This window comes from Capricornis sumatraensis, chromosome 2 (genome assembly GCF_032405125.1).
Source record: "Capricornis sumatraensis isolate serow.1 chromosome 2, serow.2, whole genome shotgun sequence".
Lineage (NCBI taxonomy): Eukaryota > Metazoa > Chordata > Mammalia > Artiodactyla > Bovidae > Capricornis > Capricornis sumatraensis.
In genome coordinates, this window is record NC_091070.1 from 17,611,967 (window position 1) to 17,635,121 (window position 23,155).

Here is a 23,155-nt window from a genome sequence, read left to right on the forward strand (position 1 = left end):
TCCCGACCCCATGGACTGCAGCCTACCAGGCTCCTCCGTCCATGGGATTTTCCAGGCAAGAGTACTGGAGTGGGCTGCCAATGCCTTCACCACAGTTACTAGGATGGCTATTAAAAAAAAAAAAGAAAGAAAGGCTAAGGGGAATAAGTTTTGGCAAGGGGTGGAGAAATTGGAATTCTTAAATTTGTTGGCAGTAAAGTTACATGGTGTAGCCTCTTTCAAGTTGGGCAATTTATGAAAATGTTAAACACAGAATTATTACATGACCCAGCAATTCTAGTCCTAAGAATCCACCCAGAAGAAATAAACCATATATCCACACAAAAACTTGTACACAAATGTCCCTAGCTGTATTCACAACCACTAAAAAGTGTAAACAACCCAATGTCCATCAGCTGATGATGGATAAACAAGGTGTGATACATGCACACGAGACTGGAGCATTGACTCATGCTACAACATGAATAAATCTCAGGAATATATTCAGGGAGAGAAGTCAGACACAAAAAATACACATCGTATAAGTCTACTTAAATGAAATGTCCAGAAGAGGCAAATTCTGAAAAACGGAAAGTCACTGAATTGTACACTTAGAATGGGTGTACACTTACTGGTATGTAAGTCATACCTGAGTAAAGCTGTTTTAAAAAGAGAGAGGAAGAACAACCCTGAAATAACCCTCAAAGGGCTTCTTTATGGTGAACATCAGTATCTGTAGGAGAGATCCTTCCAGTAAGTCCCAGAATAATTCCAGGCCAGTTCTCCTTCCAAAGAGTGACTGGAAGATGGCAGAGTCAGGGGCCTCACCTGACACAGCCTCCAGCTGCTTAGTGAGAGCATGCATGATGACATCATTCTCCACTATATAGCCCATGTCATCTAAATTATCCTTATCGAACATTATCAGGGCCTCTGAGCAGGCATCCCACACCTGGAAACACAAAGGGAAAGCATGTTATTACAACCCAGGGTAAAGGAGGTATTGCTCTAATCAGAAACTGAGCACTGCTTTCCCAAGGGACTGAAGCAGAACAACGCCAAGGTGTCAGTCCCTCTGGCAGGACATGTACAGTAAGAAGAAAATTCTCTTGTGAATGCTTCCCTCCTACTTCCTGAGATGGAGTGTAAACTCTGCCTGAATTCTTCCCACATTTACAGAAAACCTGGAGAATGTGTACTCCATTATTTTAACTCACGACAGACCGAGATATCTTGCCAAAAGTGATAAAGGAGGCACCTGCATTCGCCGAAAGGCTCTGTATCTCATGTTGCAGATGTGGTCCCAGGCACCAAAACCTAGGAGAGAAAAGAGCTACATACAGACCAGAGCAATCTCACGGGACCTCCCTCCCTCCTGGGTCTCCCTTTGTGAGCGATTGTTCTCAGTGTTCAATAATAGAGAAATACTCACCACTTCTACCCTGTTTGGTGCTAGGAGCTAAGCTACTCTGTTTCCCAGTTCTGATTACACAGCATGAAAAAAGACCCAGCTTTCATGATCAAGGTCAAATCACATTGAAAGAGAGAAATAATAAAGGAAATTAAATCCATATTGTACTTTCTCTTCACCATCCTACTAAGGTTACAAAGTCATCCTACTGAGTCACAAAAAAAAGTGTTACAAAAATCAACCTACTGAGGTTACAAAGTGTTAGTCACTCAGTCCTGTCTGACTCTTTGTGACCGCATGGACTTTAGCCCATCAGGCTCCTCTGTCCATGGAATTCTCCAGGCAAGAATAATGAAGTGGACTGCGATCTTCAGGGGGATCTTCCCAAGGATTGAACCCAGGTCTCCCTTACTGCAGGCAGATTCTTTACTGTCCGAGGCACCAGGGAAGCCCACTGAGGTTACAAACTCCCTGGATAAAGATGGTTTTTTTGTTTAAATCTAGAGAACCAAAGCAATTCATTCATTGAGATATTTATTGAGCACTTACTATGTGCCAGATACACTTCTAGGTACTGAGCACAAAGTGGGAAACCACACAAATCTCAGCCCTTCAGCAGCTGACATTCTAGCTGGAAAGATAGACCCTCCCACAAAATCAGGTACTAAGTGTCATAAAGAAAAATAAAGCAGTATAAGGGGCTAGAGAATGATGCAAGAGTCTCATTTTAGATGGGATGGTTCCACATAGGCTGGCTTGAGGGAGCAACATCTGGCAGAGACCTGAAGACCATGTGCTAACCGTGCACGCATCCACCTACACCCTAAAAGCATTTACCATTCAGGCTCCCCAGCCCCACAGACGGCTGACTCTGGGAATAAAGAGGATGCTGGCACTAAGTGAAGGGTCACAGTTAGTTCATATAGTTTCAATTCCACCAATTTATAATGACCCAACATCACAAACGATGCCCATATGGACCCACATGTCTGCTGGAAGTCTTCCTCAGACCCCAAGTGGACACATGAACAATTCTTGGGACCTTCAGCTATGTACAGACTTACCACCCCCACCCGCCTCTCCCAGGCACCTCGGTGAGCTCCCTCCTGGCCAGGTGCCCGGCTGACTCTGCCCTACGGGACATTCTGGAGAGTCAAGACAGGAGGCTGGCACTGTGACAGAAGATCTTCTACTCACTACTGAGAAGGGTTGCAGAGCCAGGGGAGATGGAGCTGACCCTGTTGCTGTAAGTTTCTGGCAATTTCTCCAGCACTTTCTTTGGACCTGCTTCTAACAACAGGATTTTCTTGTCACAAAAGTGAATATCATGTCCTAAAAAAAAAAGAAGAAACAAAATGCTTTATCATTTTAGAAAAATCAATTTATTCTCTCATTTCCAAGAGAAGTATCATATTAACTAATTCCTTAGTGCTTAGGATACAAATTTCTTACAGGGCACATCATACGGAGTCCTAAGCAGTAACACACAGCACCTTTTCAGTCATGTAAACCACCCTGCTCGTGGCAATAAGAACTCTCCAGACCAACCCCTGCCATGTGCAAAGAAGCAAATAATGGCATAACCCATAACAAGGGAATAGAATGCCCTAGAAAAGAAAAAAGAAGGAAGGCAGCAGTATTTAGATACCAGGTAGTTACAACCTTAAAAGTATTAAGTCACTAAAAATTACAAATCCTGTTCAACAGAAGAATAAAGCTAACAAACAAAATTCACTGTGGTCTCAAGATTAAGTCAAAAATAAAAGAGCTTATAAAAGAAAAGAGAGCCAAGAAAATACGCCAGTGGTGCTGAAAACTCTGGTCCTAAAACATCTGTATAGTGAAGTAAAAAGAGGACTTGGAGACTTTGGTACTGGGTGACTAGCACAGACACAAGACCCTCCACAGTGTCTCAGAAAAAGGTTCGGGGAAAAAGATAAACAGTGAGCTGCCACTACCAAGAAAGGAGAAAACACCTGTGATGGAATTACCAGAGAGAAGAAACACTGCAGGTTTTACTTAGTAATGGTCAGGGAAACCTCACAAACCTTGACCCCTCTTTTTATTTTGGAATGTAAATGACAAAAAAAGGCGCTATTGTAACATACAACAAAGAAAGGGTGAAAATCAAGGGCAGCTCCAGTGGGAAAGGAAGTGAGTAGCGCTGAACCCATCAGCTCAGCATGGCGCCCCCTGCCGTGCGGCAGCGGTTCTGCTCTGAAGGACGGGAGCCCCGGCCTTGGCCCCGGTCAGCAGAGCGGGTGATTTCCGGTCCATCACTTCTCTGGCCTTGACCTAACAGTAGCCGCTCCCGCACTGAAAGCCCCAGCCCCCTGCTTCCTGTGGAGCCTACTCGCTGAAGCCTCGCCTCCACAGCAGTGTTCTTCATACCGTGCCCGCACACCTCCGCCCCCAGGAGAGGTCAGTTCCTTGTTCCTCTAGGGTAGCTTTCATTTCAATCTTCCTTCTGTTCGTTATTTACAGATCGTTCCCCTTTGCTGGATTCTAAACTCCTTGGGGGTTAGGAATTCTTTTCTTATTGCAATAATGTCCCAGTAGTATATGCTGTTATCTCCTCAACCCACAAAGAGATACTCAATGTCTTAACAGACATTTTTGTTCAATGACAGACCAAGAAACATTCAGGAAGAGTCAGATTTCCATCCCATACTTGTCCAAGGGAACAGAAATAGAAAAAAATAATAAAAATACGTATTTTACGCTATAATATCATTTAGCCTCTATAATGTTTATGTTAAAGCACAAACATATATAACTTAGCTGTTGATTGAATTAAATGAAATTATGAATTATAGGTGAATATCTAAATTTTAACCTTGAAATCATTTCATTCTATAAAGAATCCAAGTTAGTTTTATCAAATGACAACCTAGTGCCATAGTAATTTGTCACTTTTATGACTAACAAGATTATTATCTTAATAGTCTACTTTTTCCTGCATATCTAAAAGCAAAGCTCCATAGAATCACTATTATTATTATCATCACTGCTAATGTTTACTAACTCCTATATGCCTAGTGCATATAGTTTACTATAATATCTTCTGATAATCCATACTATAATTTTATGAAGAATAAAAAGCTATTCTGTCCTAATTTTAGAGATGAGAAAAATCAATGTACAGAAATTGTAAGTAATTTATACAATTCTACCCAGATAGAATTAGAGACAAGACCGAGGATTTAAATACATGCAATCTCATATAGAGACCTGTCACTTCATCATTTAACTTCCTTTAAAGGAAGTTTCCTTCCTATTTAAAACAATCATTGGACTGGAAATGAAAATCAGAAACTCTGGATTTTAATCCTAGCTCTCACAGTTTCTAGCTTTCATCACCTACAAATGCATACATAACACTATGTACTTTATAAATTTCTTTTGGTCAAAAAAAAAAATAGATCTCCAAGCACATAAAATAGTCAGGGTCAATACTTTATTTTTCAGTATTTTATTTTTAGCTATTTAATATCATTGTTTTAGGAAACTCTCTTGGAAAAAAATCGCTGGAGAATATCATTTACAAGTAACAATGCTGAGAGGGAAATAGACGTTTCAAGCCTAAAACATAAACTAATGTGAGTTTAAAGAAGAAAAGAATCAAGGAAAACATAAACTGGTCTATAGGGAAATGTGAAGAGGCCATGGACAATTTTCATTTTTAAAGCAGCTATCCAAGATTAAGTGGATGTCAAAATGTAAAAGCTGATCACCATATAAACTATTCGAAAAGAATACTTTTGGGAATGCAGGCCATGATGATCAAGGGGAGACACTTACAAGCACAAAATCTCAAGCAGGTTGTTTACTTGACTCAGCAGGACCTGCCCAAAGACAGAGTCTCCTTACTCTGTTTATATCTTATATGAAAAAAGTAGAGGCTTGCTCACTGAATAAATTGTACCAAAGACTTACAAATCTCCCACCGAGCTTCAATTTTCATGTTTTAACATTCACTATTTTCTCTGAGCTTTTAAAACAAGAAATTAGCTGGTGTGTGAATTTTTTAGGGAAAACCTACACTTGGCAGGTTTGACTTACTTAGAGGCAGCGACTCATAACCTGGTGTACTCAGCCTATGACCTCTCTTTCGTAAACTTACAGAGAATTGTTTTGCAAGTATCTGCTTAAAGTCAGCCTTGAATTAAGGAATTTATACTTCTATGGAAAAAAAAAACAGAAAAATGAACAATTACAATACAGAATTCTCTACGCTTATAAAAACTTTCCATCCTTGGGATGGGGCAAATGGGGTGAGAAAGAGAACAAAACAGGAAGGAAAAAAAAGCTAAACAAAGAAAATAGCACACCACCAAATATTAATGAAATTAGCAAAAACTCAGTAAGACTAAAAAACTTTTCAAGTACATATCATAGAAAATTGTATAAACAGTTAAGAGGTAAAGTCACTACAAGACAATTAAGCTCTTCTCTGTTTCTTATTCTCGAAGTGTGGGAATATAGGGAATCCCCTGGCAGTCCAATAGTTAGGACTTGGTGCTCTCACTGCCAGGCCCAGGTTTCAACCTTTGGTCAGGATCTAATATTCCACAAGCTGCTTGGCACAGAGGAAAAAAAGTATACGCAAGATACTTTTAAAAGATGCCTATAGCAAGTGCTGATAACTGTATTTTACAAAATGATTTTGAGACTCAAGCCCATTAGCTTATATAAAGCACTATTTGCCACCAGTCGCCTAGAAGAGGAAACTTCCCTACTTCCTAGGGAAAATGTGACTATCAGCCCACACAGAAATCAACAAAGACTTTCTCATTATTGAAAAATGAAAGTGTTAGCTGTTCAGTCGTGTATGATTCGTGATCCCATGGACTATAGCCTGCCAGGCTCCTCTGTCCATGAATTCGCTAGGCAAGAATACTGGTGGTGGTGGTTTAGTCACTAAGTCGTGTCTGACTCTTATGACCCCATGGACTGTAGCCCACCAGGCTCCTCTGTCAATGGGATTCTCCAGGCAAGAATACTTAAGTGGGTTGCCATTTCCTTCTCCAGGGGATCTTCCCAACTTAGGAATCAAGCCCAGGTCTCCTACGTTGCAGGCAGTTTCTTTACCACCTGAGCCACCATGGAAGCCAGAAAACTCAAATCCAGCTTCTGAAAGTCACTGTACAATTGTTAAAAGCAAAAGAATTTGTTGGCCTAGGTTCAAATTCTGTCTCTGCCTGGTGTGAGACTTTGGTCATTACCTAACCTTGCTAAGCAAGTTTCTTCATATAAAAGATGAAAATATCTACTTCACAAGGTAAGAGCAGTCTAAATTAAACATAGAAAAGCAAAAGTTGGACTCAAAGTAGATCACAGGCTGAAAGGTAACAACTTAAACTATAAAACTCTTAGAAGAAAACACAGGAGCGAATCTTCCTGATTGGAGGTTAGATAATGAATGCTTAGACATGATACCAAAAGTACAAGTGATAAGAGGCTGATAAGCTGGACTTCATCAAAATTAAAAACTTCTCTGCTTCCTAGGACACCATCAAGAACGTGAGAAAACAATTCACAAAATGGGAGAATACATCTGCAAATCATTTATCTGATAAGGGGCTTGTACCCAGAATATACTGCCTTGGCCAAAAGAATCATTCAGGTTTTTCCATAACATGTTATGGAAAACCCTAAACGAACCTTTTGGCCAATCCAATATAAAAAACACAACTCAATAATAAAAAGACAAATAATCCAATTTAGAAATGGGCAAAGGTTCTGAACAGACATTTCTCCAAAGAAGATACACAAATAACCAATAAACACATGAAAGAATAGTCATCACTGGTCATTAGGGAAATACAAATCAAAACCAGGAGATGTTACCTCACACTCACTATTATAACTAGTAACAAAAAGACAATACAGTGCTGTCCAGGATGTGGAGAAATGAGACCTCTCATTTATTGCTGGTGGGAATGTAAAATGGTGCAGCCACTCTAGAACACTGGTAGTTCTTCAAAACGTTAAGCAGAGTTTACCAAATGACCCAGAAAATCCACTTCTAAGATTATATCCAAGATAACCAAAAATACATGTTTACACGAACAAAAGCATGTAAAAGAAATGATTAGTAGCATTATTTGTTATAGCTCCAAAGTGAAAATGACTCAAATGTCTATCACTTGGTGAATGAATAAACAAAATATGCTATGTATAGCCACCAAAAATATTATTTACATTTGGCAATAAAAAGAAACAAAGTACTGGCTGGGCTCCCCCCGCCCCCCCGGCCCGCCCCTGCCCCCCCTTCACCCCCCCAACGGTGGCTCAGCGGCAAAGAATCCGCCTGCAATGCAAGAGACTCGGGTTCGATCTATCCCTGGGTTGGGAAGATCCGATGGAGGAGGGCATGGCGACCCACTCCAGTATTCTTGCCAGGAAAATCCCAGGGACAAAGGAGCCTAGCAGGCGACAGTTCATGGGGTGGCAAAGACTAGGAGGCGACTGAGCACGCACACACTGGCATATGCTGCAACCTGGATGATTCCTGAAAACATTAAGCAGATTTCACGTATTATGAAACAGTCCTGAAAAAGCCAATCTATAGAGATGAAAAAGTACATAAGTGGTTGCCTAGGGTACTAGGCTGGAGGAGTTGGGGGAAAGGGCGGGCTGCATGGGCAGTGACTACTAACGGGTTCGCGTTTCTTTGGGGGGGGGTGTGATAAAAATGTTCTAAGATTCATTGTGGCGATGGCTGCACAGCTCTACGAATAAACTAAAATCATTACATTATATGCTTTTAAGTGGGTGAAGTTTACGGTATGCAAACTATATCTCAATGAAGCGGTCTAAAAAACATCAACAAGAAAACCGCCTAACCTAGCTCAGTAGCCAACTGCCGGATGACTTCGGTGTCCAGACCGAAATAACCCTGGGCGGGTCTATGTCCCCACGTGTTGGAAGGACTCTGACGGTCCCTCCCTCTTTTGACCCTTCGGAATTCTGAAGGAACAAACGTTTGCCCCTGGGGTCCTGGGGTTCCTCTGGGCAGGGAATGGACCACAAGATGTGCAAGACTCAGGCTTTGGGCAAACAGTGCCAAGGCTCCCACACTCCTCATCGTTCCTTCACGGCCTCGCTCCCCGCAAATACCGGCCTGGAGATGCGCTTACCTAAGGCACAAGCCATAGCGGCGCCTACCAGGCCTCCCCCTGACACCACCACATCGTACACGTTGTCCGCCGAGGCGCCAGCCCACCTCCGGCAGGAGACCCGCGGGCCCTTCTGGGCAGCGGCAAAGACAGCGCCCCACCGGACCCTAGCCAGCAGGGCCGCCATGGCGCTGACCTGCGCCTTATCCGAGCGACTGAACTGAACGCAACAGGACCGCCTAAGGCAGCACTTCCGGAGACGAGCCGTCCAATCACCGGCCGCTAGAGCGACGATCTTAAAACCGGAAGTATAAATTACGAAGAGAATAGGCCAATCAGAAAGCGAGGCCTCCCTGACTGGGCGGGATAGAAAAGAGGCTGCCTGGGGAGGGGAATGGTTCGAGTATCCGCCTGGGAGCCAATCAGAGGCCCACGCTGGAAAGGGGCGGAACCTGAGCCGCCTAGCTTGCGCCTCCACCGCCGCTGTCCCCGCGGCTGTCACTGCCGTTTGTCTCTCTACCCGGCTGAGGAGATGACCGTGGGGAGGTCTGCAGGAGCCTCAGGCGGCGCTCAGTGGAGCCATCAGGTGAGGAGAGAAAAAGAAGGAGAGGGATCAGGTTTGCACCCCGGAAAGGAAACCCTGAGAGAGGAACTGTTTGAAACGTTGCCTTGGAGACAGACGACCCGGGCGTGGGATTCTAGTCCGCACTGTTTGCAGACGCGAAGGCGGGCTCTTAACTCCGGGACTTGAACCGCTTGCGCCTTGCGTCAGGCTCTTCAGAGAATCGTAGCAGTGACCCTGTTTTCGCTTATCGTTTCAACCACCTCCAGGATTGTTGTCTCCATTTTGTATTATAGAAGAGAAAACAGGCACAGAGAGATTAAGAAATTTGCCCCCAAATTCAGAAGTGAAGTGAAGTGAAAGTAGTTCGGTCGTGCCCGACTCTTTACGACCCCATGGACTTTACAGTCCATGGAATTCTCCAGGCCAGAATACTGGAGTGGGTAGCCTATCCGTCCTCCAGGGGATCTTCCCAACCCAGGAATTGAACCGGGGTCTCCTGCATTGCAGGCGGATTCTTTACCAACTGAGCTTTCAGGGAAGCCCTCCAAATTCAGAGACAGAAAGTAAATTGGTGGTCTCAGGGCTTGAGGAGTGGGGATGGGTTAGGGAAAATAGGAAGTGACTGCTAAATGGAATGAGGTGTTTTGAGAGTTGATTAAAAATTGACTGTGGTGATGGTTGCACAACTGAACATACTGAAACCCACTGAATTGTACACTGAGTTGTATGAATTGTATGATATGTATGAATTATATCAATAAAGTCATTTTTTAGAAAAGAATTTTCCTAAAGTTAAATGCTTTTCAGTAGCAAAATGAGGGCTAGGGCACACATACCTTTGACTCAAAATCCAGTGTTCTTTTCCAGTATGAGAGCCAGATCTTTGAGCACCCCACCAGGTGTCCACTTGGAGACCAGAAACAGCCCTTCCCCCAATTGCAGCCAGTCAACCTGTGCCGTCCCATCGTGGCCCCAGCCTGCCTCTCTAAGGATTTCTCTAGTACTGTCCTCCAACCACATTGACCCTCTTTCAATTTCTCCACGAGTCATTTGTTCCAGCCTCAGGTCCCTGCCTCAAGGCCTTTGCACTTGTTCTTTTTTTTTTTTTTTTGAGCCCCAAACCCTCTTTCCCCACATCTTGGCAAGTCTGACATTTTTCTCACTGATCAGGTGTCAACCTGAAAGTCCTCCACAGTGAGAAAGTGAAAATCATCCCAGGACTGAGAAAGTACAACTCAGACTGTAATAAACCCAGATGAGGCCAGCAGCAAGATCAGCAGAAATCAGTATTTCTCACAGGGCCACGTTGTACCTGCAAAACAACTAGTACCACATACTTCTAAATGATTATGCTTACTTACCAACTGCTTATCCAGCCCTACTTTGTTCTTGCCACCTTTTGAATAAAAATGGCTCATTCACCCACTTATTAAACTGCCCTCTTCATGATAGCATCCATCCAGAGTTGATCCCTGCTTCCCCTAATCCTCCTCAGAATCATTAAGGACAAACCAACCCTAGAAAAAGCCCTCAACCCCCACCCCAACCAAGTTTCCTAATTTCCCAAAGTGTGTGCTAAACCACTTCAGTCATGTCCAACTCTTTACAATGCTATGGACTATAGGTCACCAGGCTGCTCTGTACATGGCATTCTCCAGGCAAGAATACTGGAGTGGGTTGCCATGCCCTCCTCCATGGGATCTTCCCCACCCAGGGATCAAACCCACGTCTCTTACGTCTCCAGCACTGGCAGGCTGATTCTTTCCCACTAGTGCCACCTGGGAAGCCCCTTTAGAAGGTATTCTGTAACAAGTTAATAAACCTAGTTCTGATTACAGGTACATTCCTAGTGGTCTTTATCTGATGGACTTTTATCAACAGAGAAGCTTCCCATAGCCATTCCATCAGTCTATCACAGTTTTGTGGCTTTTATTGAATTATTACCATCTTACATTGTCTTTCTCCCTTCACTAGGATGTAAGCTTCATAAGTAGGGACCTTGTTTGTCTTGTTCTCAACCCAATGCCCAACACACATTCAGTTCAGCCGCTCAGTCGTGTCCGACTCTTTGCGACCCCATGGACCGCAGCATGCCAGGCTTCCCTGTCCATCACCAACTCCCAGAGCCTACTCAAACTCATGTCCATCATGTCGGTGATGCCATCCAACCATCTCATCCTCTATCATCCCCTTCTCCTACCGCCTTCAGTCTTTCCCAGCATTGCACATTAGACACCAGTAAATATTTTCTGAATGAAAGGAGTGTTTAAACCCAGTTAGATTTCCCACTTTCTAGGACTCTTTCAGCTAAACCACACTGTCTCTCCTGTTAATTACTCATTCCTAGTAAGAGGGTGGGAATTAGCTAGCATATGAGAAAAGCAGAGGTGTAGACAGGGGAAGCCTGAAAGGGAGATTGGCAACTAATAGGTAAAACCCCCAAAGGGCAGGTCCCAGAGTGTGGCCAAGGTCACAGGTCAGATTCCTAGAGCGCAGGGTTGCATGGTGAAGGGAGGTACTCCACAAATGCTCACCACACTGCATGAACCAACTCAGCTCTGATTCCTTTTCCTGCCCTCCAACCAATCACAGCCTATATCCTGAGACATGAAATTTCTTTAAAGCAAGTAACACATTTTCCTTGGTCCCCTACCCCAGTCCCTAATATATAGATTTATTTAACATGAAATTAATAGTTATGTGTTGAAATCATAGTTTGACCCACAATCTGTTCTATTTTGTTTTAGATATTTTCCCCCAAATCCTCCTCAGACACAGACGCAGACAACGAGCTGCAGGAGGATGGGCTGGTTTTGCCCAGGGCTGGCAAACTCAGTGAGTTCCTCAGTCCAGAGGAGGAGACAGACTCTACTTCTGACTCAACTGGGAGTTTTTTCGAGACTCTGCAGGCACTGAGGCAGAAAGACAGGTGGTGCCTGTTGGAATCCCTTTACCCGTCTGACCCAGACAGTAATGAGAGCCTCTCTGAAGAGGATGAGGACCTGGAGGATTTCTTCCAAGACAAAGGCAGTGGGAAGCCACAGGTGCAGTACCCCTCATCTGCGAGGTAAGGCAGTGCACAGCTCTGGCCAAGCCACGTTGTGACTCTAGGCCTCATCTTCCTCCTCAGTAAAACAAAGACCTCCTTCTGCAAGTGCCACTTACCCATGCTCCAGCTCAGCATCAGCCAAACGTGTTCTGATTCCTACACAGTCCTTAATCACGCTTAAGGGTAACCCTTAGTCAACTGAAACTTTGGGATCAATTAAAGAGATGCCTTTCCCAAATATGCTATCTCCCTGAGAATGGCACCAAGGTCCATTTACGTTGCCAAGCCCTGCTCTATGCCGTTATACTTTATCTCTCATAATATTTCTTTTCTCCCCCAATAATCCTGTAAGCAGATATCATTTTTGCTATTCTGCAGTTGAGGAAATTGAGGTTCCAGGAGAACCTTGCTGGAGGCCACGCAGCTGGTAATTGTTTGAAGCAAGTTTTGAACCTGGGCCTGACTCTAAAGCCCTCCTCCTAATCACTGCCCTCTTCTCTCTACCAAATGAAAAGATTAGAGTGCAAATTGGAAAACTCTTAGATCAATTCTAAGAAGAGACTTCCTTCCTAGGGCTGCCGGGTTGGCCTGTGGGAAGGAGAGAGGCTGGGTTGAGAAAAGCGCAGGCCTAGAGGCAGTCAGTAAGTCATCTGCCTACAATGCAGGAGACCTAGGTTCAATTCCTGGGTCGGGAAGATCCCCTGGTGAAGGAAATGGCAACCCACTCCAGTATTCTTTCCTGGAGAATCCCATGGACAGAGGAGCCTGGCGGGCTACAGTCCATGGGGTCGCAAGAGTCGGACATGACTTAGCGACTAAAACCACCAGCCACCAAACCAGAGGCCTGTGGGGCTGTGACGTGAGGCTGAGAAACTAGGTGTGACCTGCTGGAAGTGGGGGGGAAGGCAGAGGATCTTGGAGGAGCCGGGCATCCTGGCCGTCCCATCCTCCACTCACACAGCTGCTCTGTCCCCCAGGTGTGGCTCCATGAGGCGCTGCAGCTCCTGGGGCACCCTGCCCTCCCATACTCCCAAGGCTCAGCCACAGCCACCGTCCAGCTCCAGGCCTCCCTCCCAGCACAGAAGCATCAGCTCCTGGGTGTCGTCCATCACCGTCCCTCAACCATTCCGCATGACGCTGCGCGAGGCCAGGAAGAAGGCACAGTGGCTGGCCTCCCCTGCCTCCTTTGAGCCCGAGAGGCAGCAGGCCGAGAAGCAGGGCCGGGAGGAGGCCGAGTGCCACCGGCAGTTCCGGGCCCAGCCCGTGCCCGCCCACGTCTACCTGCCCCTCTACCAGGAGGTCATGGAGCACAATGAGGCGCGCAGGCGGGCGGGGATCCAGAAGAGGAAGGAGCTGCTCCTCTCTTCCTTGAAGCCCTTCAGCTTCCTGGAGAAGGAGGAGCGGAGAAAGCAAGCTACTCTGCAGAGGGACCTGGCCACCACCGCCACTACAGCCAAAGTCCCCAAGCAAAAGGCCACCAGGAGGATCCCCAAGTCCGTTCTGGAGCCAGCCCTCGGGGACAAACTCCAGGGTAAAGACATCTTTAACCTCCCGGTCCCCTCCCGCCCGGAGGTGCTGAGCTGGTGCTGTGGGGGAGAGTCGGGCTCAGGGGTCAGACTGGCTATGGAGATGGGCTGTTTGGGGGTGGCCCTGTCAGAGACCTTGCTCAGTGCAGGCCCAGGCCATGGGTGGGGTTGCGTCGGCTGGTACAGTGGGGGCACCTGGTTGGCGGAGGGGTGGGAGGCCCCAGGTTCATCCCGATGACCTCGTCTGTCTCAGTGAGTGGATACCAAAACCTCTGTGGCAGCACAGGCGCCGGAGAAGAGAGCCGCTGAGATGTCTGGGGACCAGCCTAGGCCAGTACCACCGCTAGCCAGCTACCCTCAAGGGAAGGCCCCCTCCCACCTCCTGTGAGGTACTTATTTCAAGAAGCGAAGCTTCTTGACTGGCTTTATTCACTCATTCAGTAACACATGCCAGACCCCAGGTGTGAAGAAACAGATGTGGAGTTTGTGGACAAGGGAGGGAGGCAGACAAATCATTACAAATGTGACAAGTCACTTGCAGGGGATAAAGGGGGGAGCCTGGGGGAGCCTGTGCAACATGTAAGAGAGGGACCTGACTTAGAGTGTGGTGAGGCGTGGGAACAGTGAGGGAAGGTCCCCAGAGAAAAGTGAGCGTGGGGGCTGACCCTAAAGGAGGAGCCGTGGGGAAGTAGAAGAAAAGGAATGGAGAGTGTATCAGGAAGAGACAGTACATTGAAGGTAAGAAAGCTGAGCGCATTTGAGGCATGGAAAGGTAGACGGGAAAGAGAACGGGGAGAAGGGTGGGACAGACAGGCACAAGCTGGGCCTGGGTCCTTGCAGGGCACGGGAGGAGTTTGGCCTTCATCTCAAGGGCAGCAGCAGGGAGACACTGAAGGGGTTGGGTTTGGTTTTGTTTTTCAGATTTTATTTATTTATTTGGCTGTGCAGGATCTTTGTTGCGGCATGTGGGATCTAGTTCCACGACCTAGATCTGTTATCTGGATTGAACCTGGGCCTCCTGCATTGGGAGTGTGGAGTCTTAGCCATCAGGGAAGTTCCCACTGAGGGGTTTTAGGGTGGCTCGTGGTCAGATACACAGTTCAGAAAGCTCACTCTGCTCTGGGGATAATGAAGAGGGATGGGCGAGCCCAGAGGGATTGTGATCTACAGATCTATTTCAGTGACCCGAGAAATTATGAAGCAGAGAGGATGAAAAGAGGCTGGCCCAGGGAGAGGTTAAAGAGGAGGAGATGGCAGAACCTGCGACTGATTGAAATGAGACAGGAGGCAGCAAGAGTGATGTGGGCTTGGGCAGTTGAGTGGACAGTGGGGCCTCTGCCCGAGAAGGGAGACCTGGGAGAGGAGCCGGGGTCTGGCCCATCCCTCCCATTTCATCTCTGAAGAAGGCGCTGTAGAAACTGCTCAGTAAGTGTAAATGGTAGCTGCTTCTGCAGCCTGATTAGCACAGAGCAGTCGTGTCCTAGTCAACATTCATTAGGGAACTCTCTAGAAAAAAAGAAAAAAAAAGGAAGTTATAGTGTTTGCCATTTTCATGGAATAAATACTCCTATCCTGGCCAACTTCAAGCTTTCCACATGGTCCCAACTAGCTTGCAAAATTCCTGGAAAGTTAATCACGGGTTCCAGCCTCATTACACTCCATCATTGCAAGTATTTAAGAGGGAAAGCTCTCCAAACCTTTTGGTATGAAGCTTGGTCCCTTCTCACCCACTGCCACCCTGACTTCTCTTCCACAGAAGCTGAGCTCCTTAGGAAAATTCGCATCCACATGAGAGCCCTAGACACGCTCCAGAAGGCCTCCTCCCCCATTGCCTCCTCCAGTAGCCAGGCTGACCCACAGCCTCGAACAGCCACACGGACCCGGGAGGAAAAGCTTGGGTTTCTGCACACTGATTTTGGATTCCAGCCTCGGGTGAATCCTGCTGTCCCTGATTACGAAGAACTTTACAAGGCCTTCCAGAAGCAAGCTGCCAAGAGAAGAGACACCCGGGAGGCAACGCGCAACAAGCCCTTCTTGCTGAGAACCGCCAGCCTGTGTCACACTCGGAGGCCCTGTGATGTCGCCACCTCTGAAGGGAGAAAGGTGAGAGCTCAGGCAGAGGGCCAGGGCTGAGCCCCAAAACACAGGAGGGGCCAAGTCTCAATGGAAGGCACTTCTCTCAACATTTTTCTATCTTAAAAAAAAAAAGACACTGGCTCAGCTGTAAGCAGATTCACAGATCCTAAACATTTATGACCACAGGAATACTTCCCTTCCTTTCTTCTTGGTAGAGGGACTTTGCAGAAAGAAGTCCAAGGAAGTCTGGAAGCCAGGGAGTTGGGATCCATTAGCCATGTCCCAGTACCAATTCCAAAGAACTCTTCTCTAATTAAAAACTTTGGGATTGATATCCAAGTCTTGGCCCTTAGATCTCATTACCCTTGTTTTAATCCCAAGAGAGAAATGAAGACTCTGACTAGTACTTCACCACAGTTGAATCCCAGTGAAGACAGAAACTAATTGCACATGCTATCCCACCAACATCAGCCTTTGTTTCTTCTAGGCATCTCCACAGCCACCCGCCACACGCCTGTCGAGGAGTCGTTCTCTGAATGGGCTTGCTTCCCTCTCTGCCAACACGCTCCCCATACATATCACAGACGCTACCAGGAAGCGGGAATCTGCGGTCCGGTGAGTGGTCAGGCTGCACGAGGCTCATGGTGCTCAGATCTTGTCCCAAATGCTGGAACTCACCCATCTGCCGAGCTTCCTCTCCTGTTATCAGAGAGACCGAGAAAGCGGTGGAAGGGGAGCCTCTGATCAAGACAGGAATTCATGTGACCCTCACACACTGAGTGCTGTAGAATGCCGAGCCATCACTCAGCTAGTATCCTTGGGGGAGTGACTTTGTGCTGGGCACAGTGTTAAAGTTGAAGATACCTTATGGAACCTATAGTTTAATATCTAGTCTGAAATACAGAAAAGAAAAGAAGCAACTATTATATCTTGTGAGTAGTATAATGATGGGTGAATATGGGGAACTGTAGGGGCACTGGGCAGCCTGGGTCTCTTGTAATAGATGTCTAAGGTGAAACCTGAAGAATGAGGAGTCAGCCAGACAAAGGCTGGAAAGAAAGAAGTTTCCAAACAGATGGAGATCCATTGGTGAGAGGAAGCTATAGGAACAGGAATTCAGAAAAGCCTGAACCTGTGTGTGTAACCCTGCCATAAAGATGAGGTATCCATGGCAGAGATTTGAGATTTTCTGATTCATCTTGGGGAACTATTTTAAGTCAGTTGGGAAACAGGAGCCTCCTCATTTTTAACTCTTTAACTGACCTGACTGTCCTGGTGGTGGTCTCATCCAGCCAGTGCCCCCAGCAGGAGTTCCTCCAGCAGGCCTCTGAGTTGAAGACAGCAGGTGCGGTCACAGTGTAACAGGTGCCTTAGCCCTGGGAGGACTGGCATCTCAGTGCCCTCCTGTGGGGCTCACAGGAGTGCACAGAATCTCCGTGGCTGCTGAAGACCCACAACAGGGATTTTAGAAATGTATTTAGAATCTAAAGGATACTCCCTTCTTCCTCAAATTTCAGTCAGAGCTGCTAAATCAAGGCTCAGTGCATCAGTATTCTGAGGTCTCACTACGATAGGCCTCATGAACCAGAGGGTGGCCCACCTGCAGAGGATGTCCACGTCTGCGTTCTGGCAATAGGGAGTTTGACATATTAGCAGATTAAACTTTCCCACCCTCCTTCCTAGTATGTCCATTTGAATATAAACATCCAACTGCAAGAGTCTTGACTTTTTTGGTAGAATTCTCTATAGTACCTTGTAGAATGATATTTACACAAACTAAATGCTGCAAGCTGACCCCAAATTGTCTGTGCGTTGAAGGAGACCCATTTCCAGGTCTCTGTGGAAACGCAGATATGTATTTCCAAAGGACCGTGAATTCAGGCACCTTCCAATCTACCATTTACAGCACAGTTGTCAAGGGCAGAGGCTTGGGAGTCAGATATCCTGGTTCTAACCTTGGCTTTCACTTGCATGCTGGGTAGCTTTGAGCAAGTAGCTTACCCTCGAGGCCCAATCTTGTTGCCTATGAACAGGGAGACTTACTGTCCTTACCTCAGATGGCAGCTGTTAGGACTACAAAAGCTAATGGCTATAAAGTACTTATTGGTGCCTGTTTGTACTTGGGTCAGTGTAGGTAGCTCAGCAAATGGTGGTTATTAGTATTACTGTTTCCAGATAGCAGGAAGCCTGAGTGTAAGAGTATTTTATCTCATGTTTTCCAGTTCAACTGATGAACTTCTCCTAGAGTAGAAACTCACTGTTCATGGTGCTGGAAAGGCTTCGTCTGCCAGTGCATTTAACCACAGAATCTTATTCTTTCTGAAATCCCAGTGTGGTAAATTAGTCACCTGTTCATAGAAAAAAACAACTGACTTTCCAGAGAGGTTACTAAGATTGCTTTAAATTATACCCAGGTTGGTCATCTGTATTTCTTCCTTGCCTCTTCCCTTTAGATGTTCACTTGAGAAAAAGGAAAAAGCCGATGAAAGTACTCAGTGGTTGGAGATGCACAAAAAGAAGTGTCAGGCGATATCTAAATCTGTCACCTTGCGTGCCAAAGCCATGGATCCCCATAAAAGCCTGGAGGAGGTGTTCAGAGCAAAGCTGAAAGAGAATCGGTCAGTGTCCTCCATGTGTCAAAGAGATAACTTATCTTGGGAGCCATTTGCCTTGAAAATGGGGTTATTACAGTAGGCTCCTGTAATCATAGTCAAGAATTTTGCTAGGCACACTTAGGAATTTCCAATGTCTATGGGAGTTATTCCATTTAACTGGAATGAAAGGTATTCCAGGTTGGAAAAACCTGGAATTCACTCTAAAAGTCTTGTTAATTTCAGGAACAATGACCGTAAAAGAGCAAAAGAGTATAAGAAAGAACTGGAGGAAATGAAGAAAAGAATACAAAGGCGGCCATATCTCTTCGAACAGGTTCCCAAGGTAAATCTAAAGTATCATTTATTTTCTGTCTTGGATGAGACAGCTCTTAGAAATTATGAAACAGTTTAATATCTGGGTATTAAACACTTCCTTTAGGCTCGGAAAGATTCTAAATTTGGCTAATTTTATTACTACTATCTTTCCCAAAGTAAGTAGTGCATTGCTGAACACTGTTTGACTGATTTCATCCAAGACTGGATTCCAAAGGCATCTATAAAGGGATATTTCTCTTCCTGGGGTTTTCACTATAGTTTACAGTTTGAATCAGAATGGAGATTAGATCCTAGACATACAATTAGTCTGGCACTCTCTAACTTGATAATGTCACCTCTCCTCCTGTAGTGCTGGTGCCCTGGGCATCCCCAGCCTCTAGAGCTGTGGCACATTTATAGGTCCTCAGGGGTTGGGATGCTTGCAAGTACCCCACTAGGCCTCTTCCAGGTTACGTGGCTTTCTGACTGCAAGATTCTCTTTAAGATGTTCTCTAGACTTTTAGGGAAGTTGGACTTTCAGTTGAGATTTCCCTAAGGAAGCTCTGGGGTTACTTGAAGAGCCTTAGAAAAGCTACCATCCCAGACAGCTTTGAGATGCATCAGGCCCTGCAGATCTCTCTCCTCTCCAGAGTTTCAAACAAAAGTTGGCATTCTGTAATGACCTGGTTCCAAATCCTGGGCATTATCAGTGCATTTCTGAGGCATTTCCTGGGTCCAGTCCTCCCCAGCTCCCTGCGTATTACACATACACACATACACACACTGGACTGTCTTGGATTTACTTAGCAACTTAGATTTCTAAGTAAAAATTTCTCATAATGACTTTTGCTCTTTATGTTAGCTTTTTCCTAGGAAGCTCACTCTCAGATCTCAAAAGATCTTTCACCACTCTGAGAAAAATATCACTTTGTCAAATAAGCAAAAAATAACCCTTTTCTGGTCTACGTACAGACCATCCATCCTGTTAAGAATGTTACTAGTGCATCTTATTTTCAGTCTGTTATATGTAAGTGTTCCTGATGATGGTCTGGTTGCTTTTGAATCTTATATGTTTTTAGTCCATCTTTTTCATTGTTGTCTCACTTGGTCTTCCAAAAATCTGAATCCTTGGCTGGCAAAGGTATGGTTCCCAAAACAGCAACTGGCATCTCCTCAGAGTATTAGAAATACAGAATTGCAGGCCCCATCTGAGAACTACCAAATGAGTGTCTGCATTGTAATCCGATCTTCAGGTAGTTCCTATGTACTTTGAAGCTTGAAAACGAGGCTCTAAGTAATTTTCATGCAAATCTGTGTACAGCATTAACGGTGGGGCGGTGGGGTAGGGAAAGAAGTATTAAAGCATATTATAATTAATCTGGTAATTCAGCTACAGCAGATTCATTTCTATTCCACAGGACCTTGCCAGGAAGGAAGCAGAACAGCGGTATCGAGACACCCTGAAGCAGGCTGGGCTGGATGAAGATTTTGTGAGGAACAAGGGTCAGGGCAGCCAGGCTCTACAGTGGAAGGAGCAGTGGGAAGTCAGTGATTGTCCCAGGTGATTGGGGTCATCCTGCAGCTCTCAAGCTGCATCTATAGCAGTGCCGCTGGGAGGAAGCTTTAGAACACTCATTCATATTCTGAGGTCACAATCCTATACTATCATTATTCTAAACCAGGGATCTCCAAGTAACACATTTAAATTTGGTGCGTAGTACAGTTGTGAATAAAATATAATCATTGTATATTAGGTCTAGATTCCTTCAATATGAAACAGATCATTTTTCCAATTTCAGTCCAATGCCTTCACTTTTGAAGAAAAATCATGTACTCTTTTACTTCCTATTAAATGTTAAATTACACTTTGACAAGTGAAGGCAGAAGCCTTTATAGAGCCCAATAAAAGCTGTAAAATCTTGATCAAAGCCTTTCTTTTCCCTTTAGCATGGTCCCCATGGCTTTTTCAAATCTAGCATTTTTAAAAAGTAACTCATTAGCACCAACTCCTCCATTGATATCATCTAATAAGTCAAAGAGAAAAAAGTACAGTATTTCCATTACTCTCAAATTTTGTTAAGTCCTAGCAGCCTTCCCCTAATTCCTATCTGTTTTCCCCTTAGAAATTTGCCTTTATACCCCATACAGAATAATAATGCTGAAACCATGCTTATGCCTTACATGATGGTTCCTTTAAAACTTAAAATTGTATAATGCTTTAATTTATTCTGCAGCACTCATGAAACTACAAAACTTGGCATCAGGAATCCACAGCATGATTTAGAAGAATCTCTGGATCAACTTTCAAGTCCCAAAAAAGAACTGGAAGAGCTGTCTTATGAATTACCAGATAATCTCAGAACACTTGCTTAATAAGGATACTTACAATACTGCTTTTGAATAATATCAAGCAGCAAACTTGGGGCTGAGTCAAGGCGGGCAAAACTTGGATTTTGAGTCATGGTTACTTCTGGAGAATGGAGGAAAGAAAAGTAGATAACAGAGAATGATCCAAGTTAAATCAAAGTGAGAAGTTCAAGATGGAAAGATCAGAGCTGATTAATGCTTCTTTCTTTGTGCCTCACACATAAGCATATGTACAGAAAAAAGGTGTAAGTCTTCCTGGTCAGGAAACAAATGGGTCATATGGGCTAGCTGTTAAGACAGCAGGAGATAGAAAAGAGACTTGAAAATATGGTCCTGCTGGACTATTGGCCTACAATTGCCAGGTAAACCACATTTTCAACAGGAACAAGAAATTTGCATGTTGGCAACTAATTTAAAAATTACTGGGAATCCGCTGGTGGTCCAGTGGTTAGGACTCTGCTTGCACTGCCAAGGTGTGGGTTCATTCCCTGGTCAGGGAATTAAGATCCCACAAGCTGCATGGCCTGCCCCCCCGCAAAAAAAATTATTTGGAAATAATGTGTGGGCAAAACAATTCACATTTGTGTATCAGATTTAGCCCATGGGGGATGACACCTTTGCAACCCAAAATACAGGGTTTCTCAGTCTCAACACTATTGACATTTTGGGCCAGATGACACTTTCAGGTGAGGGAGCTATACACTGTAGAATGTTTAGCAGCACCCCTGGCCTGTACTCACTAGATGCCAACAGCATCCCTCTCCCGTTCTGACAACCAAAAATGTCTCCAGATATTGCAAAAAGTCCCCTGGGTGGCAAAATGTCCTTGGTTGAAGATCATTGTTCTAATATAAAAATAAGTGTAGGTTCTAGTATAAAATTGGCATTTTAAAAATAGAAGTATGAACTCAGGGTAATTATGCATGTCATTAACAAACTAAGAACTATCACTGTAATTACTTTATTTAAAACAGTAATTAATTCTTTGCTGTATCTGCTCAGAATGTGCCACTGTGTACATGTATGTACTGTGTCAGCATGAGGTTCATTTTAATAAATTTGAAACTTCTTCTGACAGCCATGATGTCCTACTAATAGGTGATCTTTGGATGCTTTTCTTCTCAGCAGTAATAATTAGATATTCTCTCAGTAACTGTAAAGACAGGATGATAGCAAGAGTGCCTGCTCTAACAGGAGAACTTTGATCATGTTTTTAAAACTACCTTTCTGCAAAGATTCAAGAATATCTTGATACTCTTGATATTAGAGTGATACTCTAATAACTACTAGTTGGAGATGAAGATGCTCATGTGAGGTGCTCCAAGACTTCTGAACTCAGTTTTACCTGCATGGACTCCTAAGGGTAGATCAGTGCCCCATCTTAAAAGGAAAGGCTGAATTATTTTCTTAATCTACTCTCTAAGAAAACAAATTTGTTTAAAACAAGGAGCCATAGAGGATCCTGCTGTGATTTATGTTGGAAAGTCTTTTGCCTATGTTCTCCTCTAGGAGTTTTATAGTTTCTGGTCTTACGTTTAGATCTTTAATCCACTTTGAGTTTATTTTCGTGTATGGTGTTAGAAAATGTTCTAGTTTCATTCTTTTACAAGTGGTTGACCAGTTTTCCCAGCACCACTTGTTAGAGATTGTCTTTAATCCATTGTATATTCTTGCCTCTTTTGTCAAAGATAAGGTAACCATAGGTGTGTGGATTTATCTCTGGGCTTTCTGTTTTGTTCCATTGATCTATATTTCTGTCTTTGTGCCAGTACCATACTGTCTTGATGACTGTGGCTCTGTAGTAGAGCCTGAAGTCAGGCAGGTTGATTCCTCCAGTTCCATTCTTCTTTCTCAAGATTGCTTTGGCTATTTGAGGTTTTTTGTATTTCCATACAAATTGTGAAATTATTTGTTCTAGCTCTGTGAAAAATACCGTTGGTAACTTGATAGGTATTGCATTGAATCTATAAATTGCTTTGGGTAGTATACTCATTTTCACTATATTGATTCTTCCAAACCAAGAACATGGTATATTTCTCCATCTATTAGTGTCCTCTTTTGATTTCTTTCACCAGTGTTTTATAGTTTTCTATATATAGGTCTTTAGTTTCTTTAGGTAGATATATTCCTAAGTATTTTATTCTTTTTGTTG

General features: G+C 44.5%; 2 protein-coding genes across 6 annotated transcripts in view; one reads left to right on the forward strand and one right to left on the reverse strand.

Annotated features, from left to right (window-relative positions):
- The window catches only part of COQ6 (coenzyme Q6, monooxygenase), a 13,785-nt gene extending 5,063 nt beyond the window's left edge, over positions 1–8,722 (reverse strand). For 4 of the 5 annotated variants that reach the window (XM_068965633.1, XM_068965634.1, XM_068965632.1 and 1 more), the window contains exons 1-4: positions 8,533–8,722; positions 2,588–2,722; positions 1,238–1,296; positions 808–931 (exon numbers count right to left, since the gene is read on the reverse strand). In XM_068965633.1, coding sequence (XP_068821734.1) covers positions 808–931; positions 1,238–1,296; positions 2,588–2,722; positions 8,533–8,698 — 484 coding nt within the window. In that variant the 5' untranslated portion in view covers positions 8,699–8,722. The remainder of the gene's footprint in view (positions 1–807; positions 932–1,237; positions 1,297–2,587; positions 2,723–8,532) is intronic. The other variant, XM_068965635.1, reaches the window with a different exon arrangement.
- A 321-nt stretch (positions 8,723–9,043) lies between these two features.
- FAM161B (FAM161 centrosomal protein B) lies at positions 9,044–21,839 on the forward strand. Its single transcript, XM_068966086.1, has 9 exons — positions 9,044–9,097; positions 11,824–12,143; positions 13,103–13,656; positions 15,408–15,754; positions 16,215–16,342; positions 18,181–18,345; positions 18,565–18,664; positions 20,055–20,197; positions 20,871–21,839. The coding sequence occupies exons 1-9, from the start codon at positions 9,044–9,046 to the stop codon at positions 21,007–21,009; spliced, it is 1,950 nt and encodes a 649-aa protein (XP_068822187.1). The 3' UTR covers positions 21,010–21,839.
- The last annotated feature ends 1,316 nt before the right edge of the window (positions 21,840–23,155 follow it).

Bases quoted from the DNA above. Each gene is read 5' to 3' on its own strand.
- FAM161B (XM_068966086.1), top strand. From the start codon at position 9,044: ATGACCGTGGGGAGGTCTGCAGGAGCCTCAGGCGGCGCTCAGTGGAGC. The intron at 9,098-11,823 runs GTGAGGAGAGAA...ATTTTGTTTTAG, and splicing joins GCGCTCAGTGGAGCCATCAG to ATATTTTCCCCCAAATCCTC. The intron at 18,665-20,054 runs GTAAATCTAAAG...TCTATTCCACAG, and splicing joins TCTTCGAACAGGTTCCCAAG to GACCTTGCCAGGAAGGAAGC.